The 20,835-nt window shown below is 42.4% G+C and overlaps 1 protein-coding gene across 5 annotated transcripts in view; it reads left to right on the top strand.

The window, feature by feature from the left end:
• Positions 1-3,754: 3,754 nt before the first annotated feature.
• The window catches only part of SLC25A31 (solute carrier family 25 member 31), a 29,784-nt gene continuing 12,703 nt past the window's right edge, over positions 3,755-20,835 (top strand). For 3 of the 5 annotated variants that reach the window (XM_089302515.1, XM_089302516.1, XM_089302514.1), the window contains exons 1-2: positions 3,876-4,262; positions 15,798-15,925. In XM_089302515.1, coding sequence (XP_089158641.1) covers positions 4,019-4,262; positions 15,798-15,925 — 372 coding nt within the window. In that variant the 5' untranslated portion in view covers positions 3,876-4,018. Of the gene's footprint in view, positions 4,263-9,967; positions 10,106-15,797; positions 15,926-20,835 lie in introns of those variants that run through there. The other 2 variants (XM_002717262.6, XM_089302517.1) reach the window with 2 other exon arrangements.

Genomic DNA, 20,835 nt, shown 5'->3' with positions numbered 1-20,835 from the left:
AATAAAAAGTCATTTCTTGAATTTGCAGTGGGTTTCACAGAGGGTTTTGAAGTCAATGTAATGAGAGACTTTAAATTATGTAAGCCTAAGACTAATGAGTAATGTGGGCCTGGCGCCATGGCTCACTTGGCTAATCCTCTGCCTGCGGCGCTGGCACCCCGGGTTCTAGTCCCGGTTGGGGCGCTGGATTCTTTCCTGGTTGCTCCTCTTCCAGTCCAGCTTTCTGCTGTGGCCCAGGAATGCAGTGGAGGATGGCCCAAGTGCTTGGGTCCTTGCACCCACATGGGAGAGCGGGAGGAAGTACCCAGCTCCTGGCTTCGGATCAGCGCAGCACTGGCTGTAGCAGCCATTAGGAGAGTGAACCAATGGAAGGAAGACCTTTCTCTCTATATATATTTTTTTTTAATTTTTTTTATTTTTTATTTTTATTTTTTTGACAGGCAGAGTGGACAGTGAGAGAGAGAGAGAGAAAGGTCTTCCTTTGCTGTTGGTTCACCCTCCAATGGCCGCCGCGGCCGGAGCGCTGCAGCCGGCGCATCCCACTGATCCGATGGCAGGAGCCAGATACTTATCCTGGTCTCCCATGGGGTGCAGGGCCCAAGCACTTGAGCCATCCTCCACTGCACTCCCTGGCCACAGCAGAGAGCTGGCCTGGAAGAGGGGCAACTGGGACAGAATCCGGCGCCCTGACTGGAACTAGAACCCGGTGTGCCGGCGCCGCAAGGCAAAGGATTAGCCTAGTGAGCCATGGCGCCAGCCTCTCTCACTGTCTATAACTCTGTCTCTCTCTCACTGTCTAACTCTGCCTAGCAAAAAATTTAAAAAAAAAAAAATAATAATGAGTAATGCAACGGCTTCGGAAAGGTTCATCTAGCAGCGGCATGTCAAATGGATAGAGAAAATGAAGTTACAAGGAATAAGCCACTATGGAAAGGAAGCAGGATCAAACATAAGATGTCAGAACTTGCTAACTGGTTTTATGTGAGATAACCAAAATATTAACAAAGTTCCTAGTCTGGAATCCTTCTGGCATAAATGATTTTATGCTAATGACAGTATTAGAAAATGTTATAACACATGAGGATAATAAAGAGGGGCTGGTGTAGCATGGCGGGTAAAGTAGCCATCTGCAATGCTGGCATCTCATATGGGCATGGGTTCAATTCCCAGCTGCTCCACTTCCAACGCGGCTCCCTGCTAATGTGCCTGGGAAGGCAGCAGAAGATGGCTCAACTGCTTGGGTTCCTGCACCCATGTAGGATATATGGAAGAAGCTCCTGTGCCTGGCTTCTGCCTGGCCTAGCCCCATCAGTTGCAGCCATTTAGGAGTAAACCAGCAAATGGAAGTTCGATCTCTATCTACCTGTCTCTTCCTCTCTCTGTGTAACTCTGACTTTCAAATAAAGAAATAAATCTGATAAAAAGAAAAAAATTTAGAACCTGATGTCTAAAAAAGCCAAAAACTGACCTTACTTGTTACACGTGTGTTTCAAGGCTCTGTAGGACCTACATGGTAAGATATGATAAGATCAAATCTCTACTTATTGAAAATCATCAAACTAGCTGTAGAAAAGAATTAGGAATACATCATCTGTATATAGAGGGATTGCCAGGATATATTAAGTGAAAAAGGTAGAATGGAACAAAATAGAGACAGTTATTATATACAGGATACATGTACAGCTGCTGAGTATTGTAGCCGAAACAAGTAAAAGCTGAATCTGATATTTTAAATGAATACGCAAACGTATGATACGAGGAGGCCAGCTGCGTTAAGCCACCACCACCAGTGTCCCTTATCAAGTGGTTCACGTCCCAGCTGCTCTACTTCTGATCCATATTTCTGCTGATGCATCTAGGAAGCTAGCAGAATGTGGCCGAGGTACTTGGGCCATTGTCACCAAATGGGAGACAAAGATGGAGTTCCTGGCTTCCAGCTTTGGCCTGGCCTAAGCCTAGCTGTTGTGGCCAACTAAGAAATGAACCAGGTGATGGGGCCGGCACTGTGGCACAGCGAGTTAACACCCTGGCCTGAAGCGCTGGCATCCCATATAGGTGCCAGTTTGATACCCAGCTGCTCCAGCTCTCTGCTGTGGCCTGGGAAAGCAGAAGAAGATGGCCCAAGTGCTTGGGCCCCTGCACCCGCGTGGGAGACCTGGAGGAAGCTCCTGGCTCCTGGCTTTGAAATGGTGCAGCTCTGGCTGTTGCAGCCAATTGGGGAGTGAACCATCGGATGGAAGACCCCTCTCTCCCTCTCTCTGACTCTGTGTAACTCTGACTTTGAAATAAAGGAAAAAAAAAAAAAAAGAAATGAACAAGGTGGTGGTTTATCTGCCTCTCCCTCTCTCTGCCACTCTTTCAAATAAATCTTTTTTTTTTTTTAAGCATGATACAAGGGACCCCTCTTGTGTCTGAGACACTTTTAGGAACTCTGAGAGTTCAAAACTAGTTTCTTAATGAATTATTTTTCACTTAAAAGTGTTATTTTTGTTATCCTGTAATGAACTTATTGTTATTTTGAATTGTTTTCAAACAATTTCTGATATGCTGAATACATATCACAAAAACAGCAGTGTCTTTGTGCTTTCAGTAATTTTTGAGAGTGAAAAAGCGGGTACTGCAATAAAAAAAAAAGTCTATGAACAACTATATTAGAGCAGGTCACTGGCTCTCAACCCTGCACAGTAGAATTACCTGGAGAACTTAAATATGGATGCTAAGCCTCATGACTAGAGGTTCCAACTTCATGGTCAGGACCCAATACCAAACATCAAAGAAAACAAAACCCTACCCTCCCAATACCCTCGGAATATGCATGCTGGACTGAGAAGCACTCCTTAAAAAAAAAATCTCTTGGGACGGACCCGGTTAAGCTGTCATATGGGGTGCCCTGGGTTTTAGCCCCAGCTGTTCCACTTCCCAAACAGTTCCCTGCTAACTTGCCTGGGGTAACAGTGGAAAATAACCCAAATCCTTGGGCCCCTGCACTCACCTGGGAGACTGGAAGAGACTCCTGGCTCCTGGCTTCAGCCTGACCAGGCCCTACTTGTTGGCAGCCATTTGGGGAGTAAACCAGAAGACAGAAGATCCCTCCCTGTCTCTGTAACTCTACCTTCCAAATAATAAAATAAATCTTTTTAAAATTTTTTAAAAAAACTAGTTCCAAATTTATTTTTTAAAAGATTTTTATTTATTCATTTGAAAGAATTACACAGAGAGAGGAGAGGCAGAGAGAGAAAGGTTTTCCATCCGATGGTTCACTCCCCTAATGGCCGCAACGGCTGGAGCTGCACCGATCAGAAGCCAGGAGCCAGGAGCTTCCTCTAGGTCTCCCACACGGGTGCAGGGGCCCAAGGACTTGGGCCATCTTCTACGGCTATCCTAGGCCATAGCAGAAAACTGGATGGGAAGTTGAGCAGCTGGGACTAGAACCGGCATCCATAGGGATGCCAGCGCTTCAGGCCAGGGCATTAACCCGCTCCGCCACAGCGTCAGTCCCAAGAATTCCCAATTTAAATAAAAATTGGAAAAGAGGAACATGTTGAATCACACTATGAGTTGCATAATAAGCTATACCATACAGTGAGAAGGTGAGGGAGACACCTGCTACATTAAAGGAACATATTAAAGCTATTTCTTCTAAGAGAAAGTGAATAATCCTGGAAAATAAATTCAGTTAACCACACAAAGTAGCTCCGTACTCTGTTCCGGTTTTGCTGCTACACCGCCTGCAGTTCCGTTCCCCAAACGCAAATGGAGACAGGGAGACAGGCGCCTCGACAGGCCTGGCGTTGCCTTGCGCGGGGCCCACGTGTTGGAATCACGTGTCAGGCGCCGGGCCGCGGGAGGCCGTTGGAGGCGCCTGCGCAGCTCCTCGGAACCCCGCGCCGGCCCGCCTGTTTCCCAGCGTCCTAAGCGCTTCCTTCCCGCCACGACGACGCTGAAGCGGTTTGGTGCTTCCTTTCGTGGTAGCTTTCATTCGTTTGGGGCTGCTGGTTTTTGCGTCCATCCTCCCACTATGCAGCGTGAGCCTGCCAAGAAGAAGCCGGAGAAGAAGGCTGAGAAGCGGCTGTTTGACGCCGCATCCTTCGGAAGGGACCTGCTGGCCGGCGGGGTCGCGGCGGCTGTGTCCAAGACGGCAGTGGCGCCCATCGAGCGGGTGAAGCTCCTCCTGCAGGTGCAGGCGTCGTCCAAGCAGATCAGCCCCGAGACGCGCTACAAGGGCATGGTGGACTGCCTGGTGCGGATTCCCCGCGAGCAGGGTAGGTGTGGCGGGCCCCTGGGCCGGCCGTTCCCCGCCGGCTTCCCAGAGAAGGGAGGTGGCCCTGAAGCTGAGGGCTGTAGAACCCACGGCCACGTCTGTTGGGGATGAATTTGTTCCTTAGTCTTTTGCAATTTTGGTTCTTAGCCAGCCTAAAAGGCTCTGCCTTCCCAGGGCCAAGAAGGGCTACTGATGACCAGGAGAGACTACCATCTCCCTCTAAAATTAGCTCTGCTGCTACCGGATTAACGCCGTGGTGCACCTGAGCCTGCCCCCACAGGAACGTGGTTACCACCCAGAATTGAAAGCCTATATGTTGATTACTGCTCTCACTTGCGTATTTGTTGAAATGGTACGCTTAGCAAAAGTACGAAAATATTGGGGCCTCAGTACTGTGCTACCTGTCGTTGAAAAGATTCTGCTTGTTCTTGAGAAGTACTGAAGCACAGAGCTGAGATTAACGTGGCACTTAACTTTGCACCAAATTTAAGGGAACCCCAAAAACTTAGTAATCAAGATAAATAGTATTTTTAAAAATCAGAATCATGCAGAAAGGCCCATAATAACAATAAAGATGGGATCCATATTGCTTTTTTTTTTTGCATCAAGTCCTGTCCTTATTTAAAATTTTATTTTTGCTCATCATAGAATTGTTTTCCATTAACGGTGAAATAATTTGTATGAATAATAATGAAAGTGTTTTGAGAACCATTGTTATAGAATGGTTCCTAAGATAGCTAAGGAGATAAATTTGTCAGAAATCCAACATAATTTGTTCATATAGTTGGATTCACTTTGAAATTTGTACAGACTTTTAAAAGAAAATAGGTTCTTTATGTGTGTGTGTGTCTCCCTCTATGTAACTCTGCCTTTCAAATAAATCTTTATAAAAAGAAAATAGGCCTAAATATTATGTATTCTGAGCGAGAAATTAAGTGACTTCAACTCCAGTGCGGCCTTTCTCCCACTCCTAGGTCAAAGGCAGGTTATTGTCTCACAGGAAAGCGCTCTTTCCCTCGGAATGTGGTTACAACTCTTCCTAATCTATTGGGTGGAGTATGAGACGTCTGTCTAAACTGCATCTAGAACAATCATCTGGGAAACTGAGCTCAGGTCATTCATTGTGAGTGGCTCACCTCTTCCATTCCCATTCATTTTATCAAAGCAGACTTCCTGTTTCACCCAAGTTGTTTTGTTTTTGTGTTCACCTCCTGCCAAAGAAGAGCAGAGCCTTTCCTTGGCTTATATTCTAAGACTTCTCCAGAGAAGTAGGAGCCTATTTATTATTAGCTAATCTGCTTTGAACATTTAATCAGTTAAAATGAAGTTCTGGTCAGATTGTGCTGACCAATGCTAATTTATATTTTAAATGTCTTTCTGCAATATTTAAATCTAAACATATTTGTTATGGTCCTTTTAAGTTGAAGTTCTTCTAAATAGCGTTCTGGTCACTGCCTTCTTTATCTTCCAAGATGAGATATCATAAACAGAGCTCTTAAGATGTTTTCTCTTCTTGCGATAATACAAGGCATTATGAATGCACCATGGTATAGCCCAATGCTGAGGGATTCACAATAGGAATAATATTGCCATCTAGAGGCATTTTTGGAAACTCATGAAGGAATTTCTTATTTAACACAAAAATAGATGTAATCCTAAATTGCAGTGACATGAAAGGCAAGGGCCATGTATTTTTCTGAAGACTAGAGCAGTGAGGTTGTTTTAATATCCTAGGGTTCATCTTGAAGATGATAGTTTGGAGTATGGAGAGAAAATATTAGGAGTTTTTTCAAAAAGGTTTATTTAGTTATTTGAGAGACAGAGAGGTCTTCCATCTGCTGGTCCACTCCCCAAATGGCCACAAAGGCTGGGAGCTGGGCTGATTCGGAGCCAGGAGATTCTTCCTGGTCTCCACATGGGTGCAGGGGCCCAAGCACTGCTTTCCCAGGCCATCAACAGGGAGCTGGATCTGCCAGGACTAGGACAGGCATATGGGATGTGGGCCCCACAGGCCGAGGATTACCTTACTGTGCCACAGCGCCAGCCCTAGGAGTTTTAATTACATTTATTTTGTCTTAATAAAGTGGGAAAGTGATATTTTATGTACTGATAGTAGTTTGCTTTTTAAGTTTTTTATTGTATATATTTATGGGCTACAGTGTGATATGCAGTGTGTATTGATTGAATCAAGGTAATCAACTTTTCCTTATATTTGACGTTACTTTATATTGGGAGATTTAGAGCTCCTTCTATTTGCACATAAAATATATAATGGGTTATTATGGATTGTAGTCACATTGTTTCTTTGATCTAACTGTGATATGGTATCTATTATTGAAGTCCCTACTGTCCCCCTTATGACTCCCAGGCTCTATTAGTATTCTACATTTAGATTTTTAAAGCTTCCAAATATTAAAGAGGCAATATTTATCTTTCTGTGACTGGCTTATTTCACTTAATGTGATATTCTCCAATTGCTACAAATGTCAAGATGGCATTCTTTTTTATGGTAGAAAAACATTCCGTTGTGCATACATTGCACACTTTCTTTATGGACTCCTTGGGTGATTTAATTCATGTTTATTTTATCAGAATTCAGTTCAGAGTTGATTTTTCTCATCCTTAAACTATGAAGAAACTATATTTTCTTAGAATTGGATCAGATTTGTAACAGATACTCTAGTTTCAGCACTGTTTTTTTTTTATGAATGTTTTGCATATTAGGAAACTGTCCATTTATTCTGTGTGACTGGAGAGTCAAGAAACTCCTACTATTTTATCACTTCTAATTTTCCCTTGTTCTGGCCAAAAGCTATTGTTTTTGTACAGCATGTATTTTTATATAGAAAGACAGTAGAAAGTCTGGAGTCATCTAGGCCTGAAATAAAATCGTAGCCTTTGCCTTACTTTGAAACCTTGAACATTTTTTCCTTCTTTGAATATCAGTATTCTCAATTTTATACTCAATATAATATTCCCTACCTGATAGAGTAGTTGTGATGGTCAGAGGTGATAAGGCAGGTGAAATAGTCAAGGTATTGTCTATAGGATAGTGCTCAATAAATTTTAGCTATTTAATGAAAATATATATGTTCCTAAATTTACAAACATTTAATATGTTCATTTGGGATAAACTTGCATTTACACATGTAGTAGATTTTTTTTTTTTTTTTTTTTTTTTTTTTTTTGACAGGCAGAGTGGACAGTGAGAGAGAGAGACAGAGAGAAAGGTCTTCCTTTGCCGTTGGTTCACCCTCCAATGGCCGCCGCGGCCGGCGCGCTGCGGCCGGCGCACCGCGCTGATCCGATGGCAGGAGCCAGGAGCCAGGTGCTTTTCCTGGTCTCCCATGGGGTGCAGGGCCCAAGCACCTGGGCCATCCTCCACTGCACTCCCGGGCCACAGCAGAGGGCTGGCCTGGAAGAGGGGCAACCGGGACAGAATCCGGTGCCCCAACCGGGACTAGAACCCGGTGTGCCGGCGCCGCTAGGCGGAGGATTAGCCTAGTGAGCCGCGGCGCCGGCCTCACATGTAGTAGATTTTAAAAATTTATTTATTTGACAAATTGGGGAGAGGAGAGAGAAAGATAAAGTGTGTAAGCATGTGCTCCCATCTACTGGTTCGCTCCTTAGATGCCCACAGTGACCTGGCTGGTGCCAGGAGCCAGGAACTCAATCTAGATTTCCCACATAAATGACAGGAATCCAGTTATTTGAGTCATCACTGCCCCCTCTCAGGATCTGCATTGGCAAGATACTGTAGTAAACAGTCAAACCCTGGAATTCCAATATGGGATAGAGATGTCTTAATGGCCAGGCCTGCTCCTAAAATACCTTTGTAGTACATGGTGTACCTAAAGATAGTTGAATTAAAACCCTAAAATCTGATCCATATAGAATTCCACTTTGGAGGTCCTTACCCTTAACATTCTGAGCAATGACATCTGAATTTCAAGCAGAATAGCATAGTAATTAAAAGAAGAGAGAATGAAAATAGCATTCATCACAATTATCTATGGAAAAAAAGGTTAAAACATGGATTCTTTTTTTTTAATTTATTTATTTTTGACAGGCAGAGTGGACAGTGAGAGAGACAGAGAGAAAGGTCTTCCTTTGCCGTTGGTTCACCCTCCAATGGCCCCCGTGGCCAGCGCGCTGCAGCCGGCGCACCGTGCTGATCCGAAGGCAGCAGCCAGGTGCTTTTCCTGGTCTCCCATGGGGTGCAGGGCCCAAGGACCTGGGCCGTCCTCCACTGCACTCCCGGGCCACAGCAGAGAGCTGGCCTGGAAGAGGGGCAACCAGGACAGAATCCGGCGCCCCGACCGGGACTAGAACCTGGTGTGCTGGCGCCGCAAGGTGGAAGATTAGCCTATTGAGCCGCGGTGCCAGCCCAAAACATGGATTCTTAACAGCACCTATAGCTTCAGGGAGTCTATGAATTCTGTAACATATATATAAAAATATTTTATATATGTGAGATTTTTTTCAGATATAATCAATTTAGAATTGCCAAATATACTTCCTTATCTTTCTGTTTTGCATCTAGGAATTTGTTTCTAGATTATTTTCATTGTGATGTTGGTATCTGTTTTGATGCAAAAGTATTTTTCATACAAATACAATTTTTTTAAAAGGAACACATTCTTTTTTTTTTTTTTAAGAGGGAGAGACAGAGAGAAAGGTCTTCCTTTTCCATTGGTTCACCCCACAAATGGTGCTATGGTCGGCTCACTGTGCCAATCCGAAGCCAGGAGCCAGGTGCTTCCTCCTGGTCTCCCATGCAGGTGCAGGGTCCAAGCACTTGGGCCATCCTCCACTGCACTCCCGGGCCACAGCAGAAAGCTGGACTGGAAGAGGAGCAACTGGGACAGAATCTGGCGCCCCAAGCGGGACTAGTACCAGGGGTGCCGGTGCCGCAGGTGGAGGATCAGCCTAGTGAGCTGCAGCGCTGGCCCCATCCTTTATTCGTTATGGATGAGGAAGTTTCCTTAAATTTTTTTAAAATTTTATTTTAGTTATACAAGTTTCATATATTTCATATATACAGATTTAGGAACAAAGTGGGACTTCCCCTTCCTCCCATATCCTGTACGTTTTTATATGTTGGATTGTCTTCATTCATTTCCAGAAATTTTTGATTTCTCTTTTGATTTCTTCAGTGACCCACTGTTCATTCAGGAGCATGTTTTTTAGTCTTCAGGTGTTTACATATGTTCTAGAGATTCTTAAGTTCTTGATTTCCAGTTACATCCCATTGTGGTCAGAGAAGATGCATGTTATGATTTTGATTATTTTTAATTTGCTGAGACTTGCTTTATGGCCTAGTGTGGGGAGCAAACCGGACTAGACTGAGTTACTGGAATTAAGACTTATTCTATGCATCTGCTCTCCCACAATATGGCGCTGGGAGAGAAGTAAACAGCTTCTACACAGCTGCCTCCAGTTCAGCTAATAAACTGTAGGACTTGCTCCTGATTGGAGGAGAGCAGCGTACTCGGCGTGTGGGCAGCCGAGTTAGGATTGGCGGAGGAGGACTATAAAGGAGGAGAGAGACGGCATGCACCAGTAACATCTAAGGGGAACATCTAGCTGAAGGAACACCTGTGCAGCCCCCGAGAAGAGCCGGCCGGCGGTGTGCCGCTCCCCTGCGGAAGTGGGGAAAGCGGCCAGGGGGAACTGCCCTTCCACAGAGGTGGAAGGGATAGTAGCCAACCCGGGAAGAACCAGCAGCAAACCCGGGGAGGGCCGAGCAGACGAAAGAACAGCGCAGGGTCCTGTGTCGTTCCTCCACGAAGAGGGGGAGCGACAGCCTAGCATGTGGTCTATCCTAGAAAGTTCCATGCACTGGTGAGAAAAATATGTATTCTTCATTTGTAGGATTAAAAGTTCTGTAGATATCCATTTGGATTATTTGGTCTCTGGTCTCAATTAACTGTTGTTTCCTTGCCAATTTTCTTTACAGTTGATCTGTCCATTGCTGAAAGTAGAGTACTGAAGTCCCCTGTTACTATTGTACTGGAGTCTGTGTCTCCCTTAAGATCCGTTGACATTTATTTTAAATAGCCAGGTGACCTGTAATTAAGTTCATATACTTTTATGACTGTCACATCTTTCTGTTGAATTGATCTCTTAATCATTACATAGTGCCCTTCTTTGTCTCTTTTAACAGTTTCTGTGTAAAAGTCGATTTTGTCTGATATTAGGATGGCTATTCCAGCTCTTTTCTGGTTTCTGTTAGCATGGTATATCTTTTTCCATCCTTTCACTTTCAGTTTGGGTGTATCTTTGTTGGTGAGATGTGTTTCTTGTAGGCAGCAAATAGATGGGTTTTGTTTTTAATTCATTCAGCCAGTCTGTATCTTTTAACTAGAGAGTTGAATCCATTTACATTCATGGTGGCTATTGAAAAGTAACAATTTGGCCCTGCCATTTTTCCATAAATATTCCAATTGTAAACTTTGGGTTTACTTTGTACTTTTGGTGAGGGATTGTCTGCCTTCATCTTTTTTTATAGTGATGACCCTGTTTCTGTGTTTCTCTGTGTAGCATGTCCTTGAGCATCATTTGTAAGGCTGGACGAGTGATGACAAGTTCTTTCAATTTGTGTTTGTTATGGAAGGTCTTTATTTCACCTTCATTTCTAAATGAGAGCTCTGCAGGATATAATATTCTGGATTGAGAGTTTTTTTCTCTAAAGACTTGGAATATATCTCACCATTCTCTCCTTGTGTATAGGGTTTCTGATGAGAAGTCAGCTGTAGTATAATTGTTAATCCTTTGAAAATAATCTGGTGTTTGTTGTGCACATTTTAGGATTTTTTTCTTTATGTTGTACTGTGGAGAATTTGACTACAGTGTGTTGTGAAGATCTTTTCTGGTCATGTCTATTAGGAGCTCTATGGTTCTATGTGCCTTGTGTACTTGGACGTCCCTTTCTTTATCTAAGTTAGGAATGTTTTCTGTAATTATTTCACTAAAAAGCCCTTCTAATCTATTCTTTTTCCAAGCCTTCACTTCAAAGCTCCATATGTTGGGTCATTTCATAGTTTTCCTCAAGTGTCTAACACTATTTTTTTCTTTTAGTTTTCTAGTTTCTTTTCTTTCTTTTCTTTTTTTTTTTTTTGCTCTAACTGTAAATTTCCAGAGATTTGTATTCCAACATGGATATTCTTTCTTCTGCTTTACTGAGTCTGTTAGTCTGTTGTTAAGGCTTTCCATTTGTTCTGTTGAATTCTTCATTTCCAGTATTTCATTTTGATTTCTCTTTAAGATCACAGTTTCTGGCCGGCGCCGTGGCTCAATAGGCTAATCCTCTGCCTTGCGGCGCCGGCACACCGGGTTCTAGTCCCGGTCAGGGCGCCGGATTCTGTCCCGGTTGCCCCTCTTCCAGGCCAGCTCTCTGCTATGGCCAGGGAGTGCAGTGGAGGATGGCCCAGGTGCTTGGGCCCTGCACCCCATGGGAGACCAGGAAAAGCACCTGGCTCCTGGCTCCTGCCATCGGATCAGCGCGGTGCGCTGGCTGCAGCGGCGGCCATTGGAGGGTGAACCAACGGCAAAGGAAGACCTTTCTCTCTGTCTCTCTCTCTCACTGTCCACTCTGCCTGTCAAAAAAAAAAAAAAAAAAAAAAAAAAGATCACAGTTTCTCAGGAGAAATTTTCTTTCATGTCATGTACAGATTTCATTAGTTTGTAAATTTGCTTCTGATTACTTCTAAGTAATACTACAATCAATTTTTTGAATTCCATTTTTTTTTAAATATTTACTTATTTATTTGAAAGAGTTACACAGAAAGAGGAGAGGCGGGGGAAGGGGCCTTCCATCTGCTGGTTCACTCCCCAGTTGGCCACAATGACCGGAGCTGCACCGATCTGAAGCCAGAAGCCCGGAGCTTCCTCTGGGTCTCCCACATGGGTGCAGGGGCCCAAGAACTTGGGCCATCTTCTACTGCTTTCCCAGGCCATAGCTAAGAGCTGAATGGGAAGTGGAACAGCCGGGACTCAAACTAGCGCCCCACTTTTTTTTTTTTAAACTATTTTTCCCTAGACTAGAGCAGTGAGCTTCCTCTCTATTTCACCGTCTTGAAAGACTCTCATGTACTATGTTTTAATTAAAAAAAAAAAAAAAAAAAAAAACTCAGTGTCTGAGTTCAGCATTGAGATTCATCAGGTTAACCTGCTGTTTCCAATACCAGCTTTCTGTTAATGCTCTGGGGAAGACAGTAAAATATGGTCCAATTGCTTGGGCCTCTGCCATCCATATGAGATATCAGGATATAGTTTCTGGCTATCCCAGACCTGGGTGTTGGAACCATTTCGAGAGTGAACCAGTGGATGGAAGATCGATCGATCGATCGATCGATCTCTCTCTCTCTCTCTCTCTCTCTCTCTGCTTAGTGATTCAGTCACCTTATTCGTTCTTGGTCTACTCACACTTTTTCATGGTTCAGTGTGGTAGGTTGTATGTTTCTAGAAATTCATCCACCACTTCTAGGTTATCCAGTTTCTTGGCATGTAATTGGTCATAGCAGTCTTTTATGAACCTTTGCACTACTGTGGTACCAGATGTAATGTCTCAGCTTTCATTTATATTAATTAAGTCTTCTATCTCTTTTTTAGTCTAGTTAAAGATTTATCAATTTTGTTTATCTTTTTAAAAACTGGTTCTTACTTTCATTGATCCTTCCTGTTTATGTAGTCTCTGTTTTCATTTTTTTTTCCTTCCTTCTGCTATCTTTGGGCTTAGTTTGTTCATTTTCTAGTTTCTTGAAGTACAAAGTTAGATTGTTTAAGATCTTTCTGTTTTGATGTAAGTACTTTTCACTATAAACTTCTCTCTTAAATCTGCTTTTGCTACATTCCCTAAGTCTTTGTGTTGTATTTCCATTTCAGTTTGTTTCAACATAGTTTTTTGCATTTTTCGTTTCTTCTTTGACCCATTGCTTGTTTAGAAATGTGTTTCTGCAGTGCTCTGGCCACAGAATCAGCCCTTAAGGCATTCAGATCTGGCTGAAGAGCCCCTGAGAGTGTTTTAGGCATGGAAAGCCAAGACACTTTGGCAAAAAAAAAAAAAAAAAACAACTAAATGAAAGGTCTCTGTGAGTGAGATCCCAGTAGAAAGAATGGGCCATCAAAGGAGGAGGTACCTTTCTCTGAAGGGAGGAGAGAACTTCCACTTTGACCATGACCTTGTCTAAATAAGATAGAAGTCAGCGAACTCAAGAGGCTTCCATAGCCTTGGAAACTCATGACTAGAGCCCAGGGAGATTTCTGATGCCATAAACAAGAGTGTCAAATTGTTAAGTCAACAACAGGAGTCACTGTGCACTTACTCCTCATGCGGGATCTCTGTCCTTAATGTGTTGCCCAATGTGAGTTAATGCTATAACTAGTACTCAAACAGTATTTTACACTTTATGTTCTGTGTGATGCAAACTGATGAAATCTTTACTTAATATATACTAAATTGATCTTCTGTATATAAAGTTAATTGAAAATGAATCTTGATGTGAATGGAATGGGAGAGGGAGTGGGAGATGGGAGGGGTGCGGGTGGGAGGGAAATTATTGGGTGGGGGGAAAGCCATTGTAATCCATAAACTGTACTTTGGAAAATTATATTTACTAAATAAAAGTGTTTATAATAAAGAAAAGAAAAGAAAAAATGTGTTTCTGCATATGAAAGTACTTCAAAAATTCATGAAAAATGGAATTGAAAGGTTTTACTTCAGTGCAAAAAACATTTGAAATTCATGAATAGTTTTTCACAACACAGCATTTTGAAGACTCCTCAGATTTGTGAGTTCTCTAATTTTCTTCGTGTTCAAAAATTTTTATGGTAATCAGTTTCCTACAGAGCTTTACTTACCATAATTTGATAATTTTGTTAAGATTATATATTTAAGCCGGCGCCGCGGCTCACTAGGCTAATCCTCCGCCTAGCAGCGCCGGCACACTGGGTTCTAGTCCCGGTCAGGGCGCCGGATTCTGTCCCGGTTGCCCCTCTTCCAGGCCAGCCCTCTGCTGTGGCCAGGGAGTGCAGTGGAGGATGGCCCAGGTGCTTGGGCCCTGCACCCCATGGGAGACCAGGAAAAAGCACCTGGCTCCTGCCATCGGATCAGCGCAGTGCACCGGCCGCGGCGGCCATTGGAGGGTGAACCAACGGCAAAGGAAGACCTTTCTCTCTGTCTCTCTCTCTCACTGTCCACTCTGCCTGTCAAAAAAAAAAAAAAAAAAGATTATATATTTATTTGGAAGGCAGAATGACAGAGAAAGAGATCTTTCATCCACTGATTCACTCCCCAAATGACCGCCACAGCTGAAGCCGGGCTTGACCTCCACCTGGGTCTCCCATACTGGGGGCAAGAACTCAAGTACTTGAGTATCATCCACTGCTTTCCTGGGTACATTAGCAGGGAGCTGGAACAAGAGTGGAAAGCCAGAACTCAAACCACCAGTCTGATAAGAGATGCAGGTGTCTCAAACAGTAGCTTAACCAGTTGTGCTACAATGCCAACCTATTATTTTAATAATTTTATAATACTCTATTTCTCCAGAAGCCCAAACCCAGAGTTGAGCTTTGAGGTCAGACAGAAAGCTTGATTCCAAATGTTCGGTGTCCTTGGACAATTTTTAAACTTTAAGTTTCACTTTGTACATGTTTAAAATGAGGATTATAGGAAAACCTACATCATAAATATAGTGTAAGATTATATGAAATATATATACAAATCCTTTACTGGTACCTGATTCATAGTAAATGCTGAGTGGTAGCTCTTAGAATTATGTTAAATTCCATTGTTAAAATTGAGAAAACTATCAGCACTGAGATTATTGTTCATTATTGCATATGCTTCTTCAGTTGTCTTTGTGAAATCACTTTATAATTAATCTTTGATTCACCAAGATTCTATATTTTTCTCACAGGGTGTAATTATTTAACAAATAACATTTTTCCCTCTATTGGTATACAGTCCAGATTTGCCAGTTTCTGATTGCTAACCCAGTAAACAAACGATTATTTTAGATTTATTTTAGAGACTTCCTTGAATTAAAATGGATCCCTTTTCTGGCTATATTCCAGCCCCATTCACAGAACACAAAGCTGAAGACACTTTTATGGCTTTCTCATTCCTATAAGTATATGTACAAACCAGTAAGTGAATATATTTGCTCTTTCCAGCATACTTACTTCTAACAAAAATAGGCATTAGACCTCAAGGTATGAAAATGAGGCAAAGGGATAACTGACCTCTGACAAATACTCATGAGCTCTGGTTTTTCACTAGGAAAGACCCCTATTTTCAACTAATGTTTCCCCTAGGTTTTATCTGTTTAAGATATTTTAAGTTGAAATTTGAATGGAGGACATTGAGTTAACACTACCTCCTGTCTTCATGGACACACAAATTTTAGAAAACTTTTTTTTGTTGTTTTCATGAGAAAGGGTATGCTGTAGATAGTTAAAGATCTGAAATTGTTGTAACTGAGAATTCTCTAGTAATGTGATATAAGTTTATACATTTACATGTTTTCTTTCACAGGTTTCTTTAGTTATTGGCGAGGCAATTTGGCAAATGTTATCCGGTACTTTCCAACACAAGCTCTAAATTTTGCTTTTAAAGACAAATACAAACAACTTTTCATGTCTGGAGTTAATAAAGAAAAACAGGTAATTACATTTCAATACTTAAAATTTTTTAAATGGTTAGATTTGTCTTGCTTATGATGTTTTATACTTGGAGAGGAAGAAAAAACAATCAGAACATATTGATAACATAGGATGTATTAAGTTATAGAGATTACATATGAAAAACAGAATTATGTTACATTTCATAAAGTTCATATAAACTTCCTATAGTTTCATCAGTTAAGGGATCTTTTATCTGAAGGCACTATTTCTCTGAATAAATATGAAATTTAAGAGAGTTTATATCATATAATGACTGTTTCTCTGCACTGGGGAAATTCAGCATTATCTGTTTTTCTTGAGCACAAAAGTAGTCAGCAAATTATATTTCCTACCACTGAGGTAATTTATTGCCCAAAGAAGTAAATTTTTTCATCATTACTAATGATCTGTTGACCTAAGATTAAAGTCTGTATGACAGTCAAATCAAACAAAACAGGAAAATAACAAACTTAGGTTAGAGAATCCTCATTTTTGTTACCAAGATGCTTTTTTATTTGTTTTTAAAGATAATTACCTTGGTTACAAAATCTCAATTTCAAAATTTCTTGCTGGTGTGAGCTACATTGCCATTTTTTTAAGATTTATTTATTTATTTGAAAAAAGAGTTAGAGAGAGAGAGAGGGAAAGAGAGTCTTCTGTCTGCTGGTTCAATGCCCAACTGGCCACAATGGCTGGAGCTGTGCTGATCTAAAGCCAGAGTCAGAGGCTTCTTCCAGGTCTCTCATGTGAGTGTAGGAGCCCAAGGGCTTGGACCATCTTCTGCTTTCCCAGGCCATAGCAGAGAGATGGATCGGAAGTAGAGCAGCGAGGACTTAACTGGCGCTCACATAGGATGCCAGCACTGTAGGCGGCGGCCTTACCCCGCCACACTACAGCACCAGCCCCCCTACATTGTCATTTGTCTCCACTTCATTTTGGATTTTGAATTTCCAGATTAGAGATATTCAACAGTAAGGTTTATGGAAATATTGCAAATTCAAAAAAAAATCTAAAGCTTGAACACTTACACCCCAAGTACTTTAGATGAAAAATATTCAACCTGCACTGATATAATATGGACTAAGAGACTGTAAAAAAAAAAAAGTGTCATTATATAATGATAGAGTCAGTTCATCACAAGGATATAACAATTATAAATATCCAAGCAGTTTTCAGAAAAGTTTATAGAAGATGCACATGGGCTGGCGCCACGGCTCACTAGGGTAATCCTCCACCTGCGGCGCCAGCACTCCGGGTTCTAGTCCCAGTCAGGGCACCGGATTCTTTCCCGGTTGCTCAGTTTCCAGTCCAGCTTTCTGCTGTGGCCTGGGGGTACAGTGGAGGATGGCCCAAGTGCTTGGGCCCTACACCCGCATGGGAGACCAGAAGAAGCACCCAGCTCCTGGCTTTGGATCAGCGCGGTGCGCCAGCCACAGCAGCCATTGGGGGTGAACCAATGGAAAAAGGAAGACCTTTCTCTCTGTCTTTCTCTCTCACTGTCCACTCTGCCTGTCAAAAAAAAAAAAATGCACATTACGAAAATTCTGTGCATGTAACTATGTTACAATTATAAGAAGTCTGAAAAGGATCTGCCTTGAAGCAGTAATACATCAGTTTGAAAAGAACTCGTATTAGACACACATGAATTCTGCTAAAATTAAGAAAAGAATAAATGTAAATTTTGTAGTAAAATTGGATGGAATTATAGTGAAATCATTGATACTTTAAAAAAAATTAGAAGGACAATACCCCAAAGAAGTCAGCAGTTCAAAAAATGGATAACTTTTTTTTTTTTTTTTTTTTTTTTTTTGACAGGCAGAGTGGACAGTGAGAGAGAGAGACAGAGAGAAAGGTCTTCCTTTGCCGTTGGTTCACCCTCCAATGGCCGCAGCGGCCGGCGCACCGCACTGATCCGATGCCAGGAGCCAGGTGCTTTTCCTGGTCTCCCATAGGGTGCAGGGCCCAAGCACCTGGGCCATCTTCCACTGCACTCCCTGGCCACAGCAGAGAGCTGGCCTGGAAGAGGGGCAACCGGGACAGAATCCGGCGCCCCGACCGGGACTAGAACCCGGTGTGCCGGCGCCGCTAGGTGGAGGATTAGCCTAGTGAGCCGCGGCGCCGGCCGGATAACTTGTTTTAAGAAGGGATGAGATGGGACTGGCACTGTGATATAGTGGGTAAAGCCACCACCTACAGCCCTGGCATCCCATATGGGCATCAGTTCAAGTCCCAGCTGCTCCACTTCCAATCCAGCTCCCTGGTAATGCACCTGGGAAAGCAGTGGAAGATGGCCCAAGTCTTTGGGTCCCTGTACCAATGTAGGAGACCTGAAAAAAGCTCCTGGCTCTTGGCTCCAAATCAGCCTAGCTCTGGCTGTTGCAACCATTTGGGGAATAAACCAGTGGATAGAAGCTCACTCTCCCTCTCTCCCTCTCTCCCTCTCTCCCTCTCTCCCTCTCTCCCTCTCTCCCTCTCTCCCCCCTTCCCCTCCCTCCCTCTCTCCCCTGCTCCTTCCTCAACTCTGCCTTTCAAATAAATAAATAAATCTTAAGAAAAAAAAAGATGAGACAGTGGTGAAGATGAAGCTTAAAGTAGCAGATCATACACATCCATGTACAAGGGAAAAATTAATCTTGTTCATGCACTAATTAAAGAGGACTGACAGTTAAACAGCCAGTGCCATAGACATTTCAACTGGTTCAGTTTACACAATTAAAAAGGAACCCTTTGTATACTGTTGTTGGGATATAAATTAGTACAGTCATTTTAGTAAACACTATGGAGTTTCCGCAAAAAAATGTAAAAATAAGAGCCATTTTTGTGGCACAGTGGGTCAAGTTGATACCTGTGACGCCAGCGTCCCATGTGAGTGCTGTTTTGAGTCCTGGCTGCTCCACTTCCAATCCAGCTCCCTGCTGATGTGCCTAGGAAAGCAGCAGAAGATGACCCAAGTGCCTGGGCCCCTGTCACCCACCTGGGAGAACCATATAGAGTTCCTAGCTCATTGCTTCTGCATGCCCCAATCCTGGCTGCTATAGCCATTTAGGGAATAAACCAATGGATGGAAGATCGATATCTCTTTCTCTTTCTTTCTCTCTCTCTCTCTCTCTCTTCCAAATAATCTCTAAAAATAAAAATAGAACTGTAGCAGTTCTTGAACAGAAGTTCTTGAATAGAAATATGGGACACTGAGGCTTCAGTGGGAAAAAACAGTCTTTATTATGCTGGCATAAGGCTCAGTTGAATTCACTTCCAAAAGGACTGAGCCCCAAACAAAGAAAGGCATTTCCTTATATATGTTTTAGCTTCTTTGTCTCCCTTATATGGCTACATACATATATTTGGCTATTCTAATGCTACATGGAGGCTATAGATAAAAGATTGCACATATAGATAAAAGTTGCTGATAATGTTTAGTTTCCCTTAATACACATAATATGTCTTCCCCACACATACTGAGCTGTACGCTGTCTGGTACTGGTTAGCATAATCACTCTGTGCTGTCAGGCAGATACTGGAGCAGTTACAAGCAGGTACACGGGGTTGCATTCCATCCCAGGATAGGCCTGTTCTGCTATTTCAGAAAGGCTCCTGTCACAGAACTAGTGTATGATCCAGCGGTCCCACTACTGGGTATATCCAAAGAAACCAAAATCATTATGTTGAAGAGGTATCTAGACTGCCATGTTCACTGAAGCACTACTTGTGTATATGTGTATATTTATGATTGCATTCAATTTGAGAGGAGTTAGAGTTAAGACAAGATTTCATGAAAGGTGATAGAACTTCAACTACAAGTCGTCAAGGAAGGGCATTCCAGGCCAAGAAAAAATTTGGAGAGTTCCTAAGCTATTTAAGACTTAAAACTTGGGGCCAGAATTGTGACGTAGTAGATGAAGCTGCTGGCAATGACACAGACATCAAATATGGGTGCTGCTCTGCTTCCAATCCAGCTCCCTGCTAATAGCCTGGGAAGGCCGTGGAAGATGGCCCAAATCCCTGGGCTCCTGCCACCCATGCAGGAGACCTGAATGAAGCTCCTGGCATCAGCCTGGCTCAGTCCGAGCTGTTGTAGCCATCTGGAAAGTGAACCAACAGATGAAAGGCACGCGCTCCCTGCCTCCTTCTAACCCCCTCCCCCACCACATAACTTTCAAATAAATAAATAAAAGATTAAAGCTTATTAGAAATAAGAGCCAGAGAATAAAGCTTGACTAGAATATTATTCCCTTTATTTAATGATTACAGAGGACTTATGCCCTGGATTTTCCTTAACAGCTCAAATTCAGAATTTCCTTTCTTTTTCCATATTCCCCAGATGTTGAAGAGCAGCTTGCTGGGCCTGGAAAGGCCACATCTTTAATGTTTATCAAAAAGAAATTATACTTCCTCAACATGTGAGCTGGTAGACCAAAAAGGCCTAACCTAGATGCCACTCAACTACATTGTAACTGATGTCTTCCAATTTTGATGTCATTTGAATATAAGTATATATTTTTGAACTGTTAAAATTTAATTCTAATATGATTACAAAGCGAAACTAGGGCATTATGAAGTACTACTGTTCCCCTCCCAAGAGTAGGGCACAACTGAAGGTTCCATATATGCCTGACATTTAAAAATGATGGATGTAGCTAACACTAAGGTCTGAGGGAATGATTATCTAATATGGCTTCTCTTGGTAACTTGGGCCCCTTTTGCTGGTGAATGTTAAAATATTGTCAAGTTTCTGGAGGTCACATCTAAACTATCTCTCTCAGACTGCATAGTGAGACACAAAGGCTACATGGATATGAAGAGAAATATTTTGGATAATACGGTATATGTTATTTATAGATATTTATATAAACAGCTTGTGAATCTGACCTTTTTTCTTATCCTTTTTTTCTTTCATTTCTCTTTTTTCATTT

This window comes from Oryctolagus cuniculus, chromosome 8, assembly GCF_051225735.1.
Source record: "Oryctolagus cuniculus isolate XC-2025 breed Fujian yellow rabbit chromosome 8, ASM5122573v1, whole genome shotgun sequence".
Lineage (NCBI taxonomy): Eukaryota > Metazoa > Chordata > Mammalia > Lagomorpha > Leporidae > Oryctolagus > Oryctolagus cuniculus.
The sequence above is the reverse complement of the archived record's forward strand: the minus strand, read 5'-3'. Positions and strand labels throughout refer to the sequence as shown.